This window comes from Ammospiza caudacuta, chromosome 10 (assembly GCF_027887145.1).
Source record: "Ammospiza caudacuta isolate bAmmCau1 chromosome 10, bAmmCau1.pri, whole genome shotgun sequence".
In the NCBI taxonomy this organism is placed as follows: Eukaryota; Metazoa; Chordata; class Aves; order Passeriformes; family Passerellidae; genus Ammospiza; species Ammospiza caudacuta.
In genome coordinates, this window is record NC_080602.1 from 18,232,237 (window position 1) to 18,242,434 (window position 10,198).

At 39.1% G+C, this 10,198-nt stretch overlaps 1 protein-coding gene across 3 annotated transcripts; it reads left to right on the forward strand.

The window, feature by feature from the left end:
- The first annotated feature begins 84 nt into the window (after positions 1–84).
- Positions 85–6,695, forward strand: LOC131561874 (CDC42 small effector protein 2-B-like). Of its 3 annotated transcripts, XR_009275113.1 has the most exons (5): positions 85–708; positions 2,086–2,293; positions 2,719–2,820; positions 3,354–3,544; positions 6,498–6,695. XR_009275113.1 is itself a non-coding variant. In XM_058811357.1 (4 exons), the coding sequence occupies exons 2-4, from the start codon at positions 2,240–2,242 to the stop codon at positions 3,426–3,428; spliced, it is 231 nt and encodes a 76-aa protein (XP_058667340.1). In that variant the 5' UTR covers positions 85–708; positions 2,086–2,239; the 3' UTR covers positions 3,429–5,911. The 3 variants fall into 3 exon arrangements, 2 of the variants coding, with proteins under 2 accessions (XP_058667340.1, XP_058667341.1); XM_058811357.1 differs by lacking the exon at positions 6,498–6,695 and having other exon boundaries at positions 3,354–5,911; XM_058811358.1 differs by lacking the exon at positions 6,498–6,695 and having other exon boundaries at positions 85–692; positions 3,354–5,911.
- The last annotated feature ends 3,503 nt before the right edge of the window (positions 6,696–10,198 follow it).

A 10,198-nucleotide genomic window follows, 5' to 3' on the forward strand; every position in this document is an offset into this window, starting at 1 on the left:
TCTGCGTGCCAACTGTGACAAAATGTTGTTTTCTCCTTGCTTTGGGGATTCGTGTTGGCTTTTTCTTTTCTTGGGTGAGCCTGAAAACATTCAGATGTTTTTAAAATTCTTCTGGTTAGTGTGGAAACCTTGAGTCTCTGGGAGCAAGGTGGTGTCCCATGCCCTGGCACAAACGTTCCTGTCCTGGGGGATGATTCTCTGAGTCATGCAGAGGAAAAGAAGCGTTCTGATGTAAAAGACAACAGGAAGGCGTTCAGCACGCCGTGTGCCAGCAGGACACCTGCAGAGCTGCCGCAGGGTGGAAGTGAGCCACAGGCTGCATGGGGAGTGCTGAGAAAACTGCACGGCTGCACAAATCTGACGCCAGAGCAGGGCTCTATTTTTGGTCTCCTTTCTGCGTTTCTGACACCTGTAGGGACGCGTGAAGTGCACAGGAGACTTGTGCAGCACCTCCCGGAGCGGAGGAGCCGCCGCAGGGCATGGGAGCGCAGCGGAGCGTTCTTGCTTAGCCAACAGGACTAATTATAACCCAGGAATATGAACTGTAAATGTGCTGAAGCTGCCAAGACGGGAGCTGGGAGTGTGCCAGCGCTTGAATGAGGACACACCATCCTGTCAGGACTCTCCGGGAGCAGCAGGCAGCGCCGAGGTGCGCACGGAGCCCCACACTGGAGATGGACACGCACACGGGGGTACGGCAGGAGGACGGTAGGCGTTCGGCTGCTGCTTTGGGAAGGGCGGGGGTCCATCAGTCGCTCTGCTTTGCAAATAGGTGATCTCTGTGCACTGACACACTTAAGAAAAGCTTAGCTTTGATGTGGTCTCATTAACATGCAACAAACCCCAAAAATCCACAGTTAATGTGAAGTGCTGGCAAAAGCTTTGACTTGTGCTTGTCTTTATGGTTGTGTGAACCACTGTCCCTCCAGGTGGTGGGCATGAGGTGAAAAATGATAATTGAGGCAGATAATGAATTGTATTAAAACCACCTAGGACAAACTGGAATAATATAAGACATTCTGCAGAAATGTATCATATAGACTACTTAAAACAAAGGGGCACACATTGCATGCTTTGAAAGATAAATCGCAGAAATTTTAAAAATCTGCTTGAAGTGAGACATGATGAAATGTTAGAAAACCACAAAAGTGAAAGAAATAGATGTGGTAATTACATAATTGTGGGACTAATAAGAAATGCCTATGAAGGAGGAAATGCCTCTGAAGCTTATGCTGGTTTGCTGTGAAAGCTTTAGTGGGGGTTCAGAAAGACTGAATTGATGCAATTATACTGTTTAACTTCTGTTAAGCTGTAAACTTCAGAAAAACAACAAAAGTTTCTTTAAATGAACATGTTGTGATATTATTTTAATGATCTGGGGTATGAAAAATTTGATAGCAAAGGCTAGTCTATAACCCAAGGCTTGCTTTGAACAAAGATACATTAAAAAAAAAAAAGAAGTCAGTAACTACTAAAAGTTGGGCTGTCTCACGGTACTTAGAGTCAGTGAGTTTCCTGGTTGTGTCTCCAGTTCATGACTGCTATGTTAATACTTTATACATGTTTATATGTTCTGGGAAGCTGTTCTATGTTCTATGTTTATACATTCTGGGAAGCTCTAGGCTCTGATGCATGGTTTGCTTGCTGGTATGCAAGGCTCTTCTTTTCTCTTTTAAGGGCTATTTGGAATTGTAGAAGGCTCTTTGCTTTGAGCTTTTCCCTAAGTAGAGTAACTATATCATATGTAAGGCCTCAGTTTGTTAATGTTAGCAGATCAATCTGTTCAAAGCTGATTTCTTACAGAACAGTAAAGTTTCATGACTTAAATTACTTATAAAAATAATTCATAAGTAATGGTTACTTATAGTTATGAATGGTTCATAAGTACTCTCTGTAAATATGCAGGGTTCTTAACCCTGATTTCTGATGTGAACATAGTAATTTTAAATTGATGCTCCTCTTCTCTACAGGAATGTTTAAGAATGTAACAGGTTTGTTTTAGTCTTAGGAACTGCCTATTGCTCAATAACTGTTACAAAATTTTGATATATTTTAATATAAATTTAAATATTAATCTCTTTGCAGGTATATTTATCAGATGCATTCTGTGATCTCTACCAGTGACCCTGCACAAGCATTTCCTTTCTAAGCTCACTCTAGGAACTGCACTTGTCCTTGTACTGCTCGAACTCCCAGAGAACTACACTCAACAAGACCTTTTTACCTACTGAGAAATATAATGACTGAGTTCCTGGTTTGTTTTAACTGGTGCAATGGTGAACAGCCCCCACCGGTAGGTAGATGCACAACTGCCATCCTTTATTGGATTTGAAATTTTGTCTTCCAGTTACGTGGGAAACACTTTCATTACTGTTGTTTTGATTAGTTTGGGCAAAGCAATGCAAAAGCTAAAACCAGTCCTGTTAAGCTATGTTTGGACTGTGTTCTCTGCCAGAAACTTAGACAGTGTGACTGTTTGCTGTTCTCAGGCCCTGACTTTCCAGCAGTAAAGAAAGCTTTTGCTAGAATTCAATTAGCAGGAATAAAAGTGACTTTCATAGTGTCCTACTGCGAACAGTCTGACACTTCAGCCTGCTTGCCATGAGGTGTCATTTGGGGTCAGTCTTGGCTATCTATTTTTATCTTGGCTACTTGTTTCTGGCTGAAAGCTGCTGATGTTTTCTGAATAGAGCCCTAAGATATTTTATTTTCTCATAGAAGAGGCGCCGGAGACTGGACCGGAATATGATAGGAGAGCCCATGAACTTTGTGCACACCGCGCACGTCGGGGCTGGGGAGATGAGCAGTGACTATTCCTCAGTAAGTGTGCACCCCTTGAGGGGGGAGAGGCACACCTCTCCCCTCAGTAACCTGCAGAGCAGGTAGCTAATAAAATACTAGGTAATTATAACACAGAGAAAAATCTTGAGGGTTTTTTTTTTATTAATAGAGTAGCATCAGAACAGAACTGTCTTTTGGTTTGTAAATATGAGATACTGTGGGAGGTACACTGAGAATGAAATACTCATTTCCTCAGTATCTTTACATGCGATAAGAACCTTTTGGATGCAGATTCTATGGATGCACTTGATGCTAGAACCAAATCACCTTGAAATCAAAGCTGTGGAGGGTGAGGGATGTAAGAATAAGTGGATTTTGTATAGCAAAATGGATCCCAAAACTGCCTTAAAATAGTATTTAACAGTCCTGTCTTTAGTTATTATTTCGCCCTACTGTTGGGACTCAGCACTGCAAACATATGGCCCACCTGCCCTTTCAAATTGATGCCTTTAATAATTGCTCTGGCAACCAGAATTTATAAGATGTCTTCTAATAGGCTTTTTTTTTCCTAGGCTGTGTCAATTCAGGACCATATGAAGTCTAAAGGAGGCTACACAAATGGCACTTCTGCAACTGTTGAAATATAGAAAACTGAGAGAAGGCTGAAATCTGCTCTGTCTTATGAGGACCCCTTGGACTGTGCTTTCATATTCTCTAAAACCTTGTTGTCATGGAGTAGGGAGAGCACCTGAATTAAAAATAGGTCAGTAAAAGCTTTGGTGTTCTTTGCACAATATCATCTGAAGGACTTATTGTAAATTATCCTTAAAATGGTCCTTCATGGTAGTGTTGTAGTAACAATTGTAATTTGTCACTGTGGATGTCTTCCTAGCTCTGTCCCAAAAGCTTCTCAAAGCTTTCATATCAGTTGGAGGTCAGTATGAATTGTCTGGATTTTGGCATCTTTTTCTCCTCTCAGGAAATGCAGAGGATGTTTAATTCGAAGGTGTTGCATGATTTCTCTTCTTACATAAGCTAAACTGAGTTGCTAAGTATGACCTTGTAGCTGTCAGATAACTTTGGATCTGTTTTTTTGATGCTTTACAACCTAATGCATAAATCTTTGGTATTTTTAATGCCTTTTGATAGTGAATGAACTCTAATGTAGGATAGTTAGCTGAGTCTGCAAAACACAGTGAAACTTCTGCCTTGCCGAGATAACACTTTTGTATCTAAAAATGAAACTTTTGCAAACATTCTGACTCTTAGATGAGACTGAGAGCAAGAGCTGTGTCCCTCAGTGACTGGGCTGTCTCCCATCCATGCACACACACTGCTGTGACTGGCAGCTGTTACTGCAACACAGCTAATTGTACCTGCCAGTTAACTTCCAGTGGTGCTACAACGTGCTCACAAGTGTGTGTTAGTTGTGCTTGACTGCCATTGAATTTTAAACTAAACGCATTTAAGATCCCTTTCTATGTTACCTCCCTGTAACAGTAACCACACAAGGCTTCAAGGGGTATCTTGCTTGTCTTTCTGGCTCCTTAATTTCAAGATTGTCTGTTTTATATGAAATTAATCTTTTCTTGCATGTGGTGTAAGTGATACGGCCATGTGAAGGACACACATTTAAAGAAACTTGTGAAAAGTTGCAGGAGAGTATTAAATGGGAACAGCATTTTGCAGAGTTCCAGCACTTCATAAATATTTAAATAAATATCCATAAATATTTAGACATACTCAAACTACAGTTTATTACTTAGTTCTTATTCATCTTTCTATTAAGTGACATGACAAAACTGCTGAAGCAGAACTGGGTTTTTCTCTTACCCAATCACTGACAATTGTTCCCCAGCTCAAAATTCTGTATGACTGCCATTGTAGAAACAGGAAATCTGCTTGCTCTCATGGGATTAACTAATTATAAGTGTTTAAATTGCTGCCATATCAGCACAAGTTATGCTGGAAGTCAGCAAACTCTGCCCTTGCTCTCGGCAGAAGATCACTTACAAACTTTTCTCCATTAAAAAAAAAAATATATTATAGCAAATCTTTTAACTTGTATGATTCTGTTTATAGTTGTGATACTTCTTAAATCTAGGCTGCTAGCTTTCCTGAATTGTTAGGCTGCCTTTTCTGAGTATATTTGGGAACATAAAACATGAATGGTAGCTCTGTGTTTCTGAATAAGTTCAAAAAAACAGCTTTTCCCCTCCCCCCTATTTTATCTTTTAGTTCCAAAAAGGAAGAGAGAGTATTGCTTTCTGTAACAGTCAACAGCTGATCATAGCATTCTGTAACCACATAAGAGAAATTTAATATCCATGTCTTGCTAGATCCTTATTCTTGAATTAGAATGCACACCAGATATTAATATATTTTAAAATTAGCATCGTTAACTGTACATTTAGCTTTTACAAATTTTTTACATTTCTATCTTCTAACTTGAGATATATTCTAACAGCCTAGTTAAGATACAGAGTTTAAAGAATCTAAATCCTGTATTGTGTTGAGGAAGCAGAAAGTGGCCAAGTTGTTTGAAAGAATAGACTCTAATTAATCTGCTATTACACAGAATTAATGCATTCAGTCATCTATACCTGCCCAGAAAAAGTGGTGATAGGGCACTTGTCATGTAGAAAATGGGCTGTGTTTTGTTAACACTGTAAGAAAACACATTGAACAGGAGTTAGGGTTTCTTGAAGACCTATTCAGCAGATTTAAAATTAGTGCTAGAACTAGGAAAAAAGGAGTTGGTGAATATTTCAGTTCTTCTCTCTAAAAAGAAATGAACAGAAAAATTGTTATTAAACACTTAATTTAGAGAAAAATCCTGGTTTTGATCATGTAAACCAAGTAGCATTATCTGGTGTGAAAGTAACCTATTTTCATCAGGCTATATAGCATTATATAGGATCATAATAAAGTGTAAAATTAATAAAAAGAAATGTTTTGCTATTACATTAAAAGTGTCATTACTTTAAAAAATCTAACAAACATAACACATGTCTTAGGGCTTAGGTATTTTTTGTTCTATATTTAGAAACCTTATGTACTTGTAATCTGTCATGTAACTCATTATGAGCCTATCTTAGCTATAATAAACATTTTGAACTGGGCACTGGCACTCTTTTCATATAGTGGAAAATGTTGATACTTTCTCTGCACTGAAAATCTGTTGGTTAAGTGGATGGATCAGCATGGCTTGAGTTTTTATTGCACAGAATGAAATTTCTCCACTAGAGAGCACAATTTTACATCAAGTCTTCTCTGTTCTATGCAAGCTCTTACTCCGTTGTGGGGTTTGGTGGATTTTTGAGCTTGAGTGAAATAAAATACAGAAATAATAACAATTGATCAAACTTTTTAATCTACGTTGTAGGCTGTGAAGACCTTACATCAAGACAATCAAGAAACACTGCAGCTCTGACATGATGCCATTTTATGGTTTCCCTTTTTTAGTCAGAAGTAAAATAACTTGCAAGCAGAGCAGGATCAACTGGTTTTTATGTAGTCTGGCAGAATCTTAGCACGGTTTGCTTCCTTGGGAAAAAGAATTTGGGGGAGGTATTTTCAATTCTTGCTGTCTTATCCCTTGATGTTCCTGCTAGGCTTTACTGACTGTTCCATAATAGTGCAGGCACCTGTGGTCAGTATACAGAAAATGTATTTGTCTTTTTCACAGCCTAACATGTCTTTTTTATTTCCTGCAGAGCAGCTTTATACAATTACAGGGTGTCAGTGCTATGCTCCAAGTTGCCTGTGATATGATAACTTGCAACCCACACACGTGGCACTATTCCTTTGTACGCTTTTGCCATATTGGACTACCTGGTGCTGTTATAGCTTCCACTCTGTAGAGACAAAACATGTTGAGAGATTAATAAATACTTAATCTAACTATGCCAGTAAGAATAAGCACAATTCAACAGTGTTAAAATCCATGTTCATGAAATTCATTATATGCTACTAAATATAGTATCACTGGAAAAAGAGACTCCAATCTGTCAGTGAAAGATGATTAAATGGCTGCTCCTGACCATGCTTGGATTTACTTTGCTGTCAGCACTGTGACATTGCCTTGAAAAGCCAACAGTTGAAGATGAGAACAATCTTGTCTGCCTTTCATAATTGCTGTGGGACTACAGGAAGAAAACAGTGCTGCTTTACAGTGGTGCTAAGATATTCTCTGGTGAGTGCGTTCCTGTAAGGCTTCCAGATACTTTGTGGTTAATGCTTAAAATTCAAAATTTTAGCTGCTTACCTATAAAGGTGGAGTCCTGAGTGCCTAAAGAGATGCTCTACGTGGTTGGTGCCTGGACTTGTACAGATCAACTGCTCTTCCTTCAGACACAGAGATTTGTCTGACACAGAAGACACAAGGTACTCAGACCAGTAATTTTCCTGTTATATTTATGTGGTTACACTGTACACATAAAAGGTTTCTCATCCTCTGCAGAACAGGTCCTCTCTAACAACTGCTCTGTTGGACAGTTGTTTCCTCAACAGAGCATTAAGCTGTGGAATTAAACTTTTCCTCACACACAGCTCTAAGCCAGTCTTCCTTTGCTATGGGAAAGCATAAAATCCCCTTGTTATTGCTTAACTCTTCCTACTGCAGGGAAGGTATTGAAGAGCCAACAGGCTGATCAGGAGCTACAGAAAAAATGAGGTATGGAAGTGAGGGAGATTTAGCCACAGAGAGGCAATGTGGTGCACATTAATGAGGAAGGAGCAGAACATGCTCGTGTTGACGTTTCTTATCTGCAATGCACAAGACAGCTTTGATATCAGTTGGAAAATACCCATAATATATGCATAATTGGTATATGGAGGAAATTAGGCACTTAAATGCATGACTAAGCTGGGACTTTGAGACACAGATTGCCAATATAACTCTAATGAATGGCAGTATCCTCTTCCTGCAGTGGCTTACAAAGCTGTTTTCAGAAAGTACAGAGCCACCCACAAAGGTAGCTCTGCTTTCAGCAGTTGCAGACTGATGTCACATTTATGTTTGAAAGACAAGAGGGATTCTTCTCTTTTTTCTGCTGTATGTGAGGTTGTAGATGCTCTAAATGGCAAGCCTTGCTGCACCCACTGGAACAGTAGCCAAATAAAAACTAACATTAATACAAATTAGCAGTAGTAAAAGGGTATCTGCCTTTGGTCCACTGCAGTTCCAAAACTTCAGGGAAATGAAGTAGATCCAGCTGATACTCAGATTCCAGGTATTGGGAGGATATGGACAGGTTGGAGTGAAATGTCCTGAAGAATTCCTTGTGCCTGAGGAGGGCTGGGTGACAGTTTGATGGACTCTGCAGACTGAGATGCCAGAAGGTCACCATGGCTATACCAGATTTCCATTAATACTTTTTCTCCTGCTGTTGTGTAGAGAATGGAAAGATGAAACAGAATAGGGAAAGCACTTTGAGTAGACAGGGATGGTACTGGAACGTGTTCTTGTGCCAAAAAATCTCCCAGCTTGAGGTGCTTGATACTGAAGCGCAGCTCCTGTCTGCACCTGGGAGCTCAGAGAGGAACAAGCTCACAACTAAAGCTGTGTCCCTTCAGGGAGGATGAGGTACGGGGCACCCATGGCACGGTCTGCTTTGGCCTCTGCCCTGCCTAAACCCAGCTTATCAGGCATTGCAGGATGGCTACTGAACACCTTGTGGCTGTCACTTGCTCCATACATCCTGTTTGTGTGCATCCCATTAGCATGACCAGTTCCTAAAATGATACCCAAAACCTTAGTTTAAGTGGAAGTTCTCTTAACCTGCTTTTAATGTAAGAGAGTTGTAATGGCTGGACAAGAACCAGAGCTTTGAGGTGTCTGTTGAGACCTCTGCAATGAATTACTCATGAAATTAAGGCTACAAAACTGTGTTGAAACTGCTTTATTCAGTGAAACTTTGAAGTTTTTTTGTTGCTATTAAAACAATATGAAGGGGAAGAATATTCTAACAAATGTTAAGTTTCCTCTAATATTTGCATATGAATCCAAACTGAACAAAACCAAGGTTCTTATTACTAAGGGCCCATCCTAATTCAGAGGAAAAAAAAAACTTGAATCATGTATTTTACTGTTTTAATATATATGTCTTAATATATATGTATATACTTAAACCATCTTAAGTAATGTGTAAGGAAATAAGCCATTCTTTTAAACTGAAATTAGTATGATACTCTGGCATACTGAAAAGTTAAAAAATTGACTTAAAATCTACATTTAAATCATTGGAAGAGAATTGAATGTGCTTTTAAAGCTGACATTGGCTTGTACAAGTGGATGGCTAATTAATTTCGTATTTCTTCATCAAAGAGCTAGAAAAAGTGGTTACAGGATTCTTTTTATTTTATATATAATAGTGTATTTACATGCGTCTGACCTTGTTGGTGCTTAAGAAATAGATGTACATTTTACATAACTTACATGAGTGTGAAGGTGAATGAAGACTGCCCTAATAACCGGTATTTAGTGAGCTGTGCGTTATTAAGGATTCACAGATCTGACAAAACAATGGTATTTATTCCAGTCAGAAATCTATTTTTAAAATTGATCAAATATCTGCAAGTTTGAAAGTCTGGACTCAACATGAGCTGAAGCTGCAGATGAATGGTGAAAGAAATACCCTTTTAAATGCAGTCACCCACATTTACCCCTGCAGTCTCTACCACCAAGGAATATTAAAACCTGACTCAATGCCTTTGAGGGTGTGACTTAAGAATGTAATTCAAAAGTAAGGTTCACAGTGCTTCATTAATGCATGCTAATGGTGCCACATAATGGTATATGAGTCAGGCTTTCACTCATTTCTTTCATCTAGTTGAAACATTACCTTGAAAATACATTTCAATTAGTTATTCTCTCTGCTGCATAATATTCAGTGAACTAGGGTATGTCTTCCTTGCAGAAATTAATACTTACTGGTGTGCAGATAAGGCTGCTGGTACATGGGGAAAAGTTGCTGAACATGTGTTTGTATTAATAAATAGTTCTTAAGTGCTGTCCTTCGTATGTTTTGGATCAGTCTCTTGCCAGGAGATGCAGGTCCCACGGGGCTGTTGCACATGTCCCCATTGCTGCCATGTGTGCCTGTCTCACAGAGACTGCAGGCTTCAGCAACAATGTTTCCTGTACCCATTTCATCAAGAGGTTTCACTGTGTTATTTTGCTGTTTGCTTCCAGACTCCAGCCAAAAAGCTGTGAAAATATGAGGCACTGAAAGAATTAATAGGAAGAATAAAATGTTTTTTGGTCGAGCTATTTACTGAAAAGCCAAGAGGCTGTTCATTATGAAAAAACATAAATGCAATGTTAGAATTAGGAGAACAGCCCTGGAAATGATGCTATTTTGGATTTCTTTCCTTGTGAATGAAATTATTTGTGTTTAGAAGTGTGTGTAAGTGG

Excerpts from the sequence above, each read along its gene's own strand:
- LOC131561874 (XM_058811357.1), top strand. The coding sequence starts at position 2,240 with ATGACTGAGTTCCTGGTTTGTTTTAACTGGTGCAATGGTGAACAGCCC. Across the intron at positions 2,294-2,718 it reads ATGGTGAACAGCCCCCACCG|AAGAGGCGCCGGAGACTGGA; the intron begins GTAGGTAGATGC and ends ATTTTCTCATAG. Across the intron at positions 2,821-3,353 it reads TGAGCAGTGACTATTCCTCA|GCTGTGTCAATTCAGGACCA; the intron begins GTAAGTGTGCAC and ends TTTTTTTCCTAG.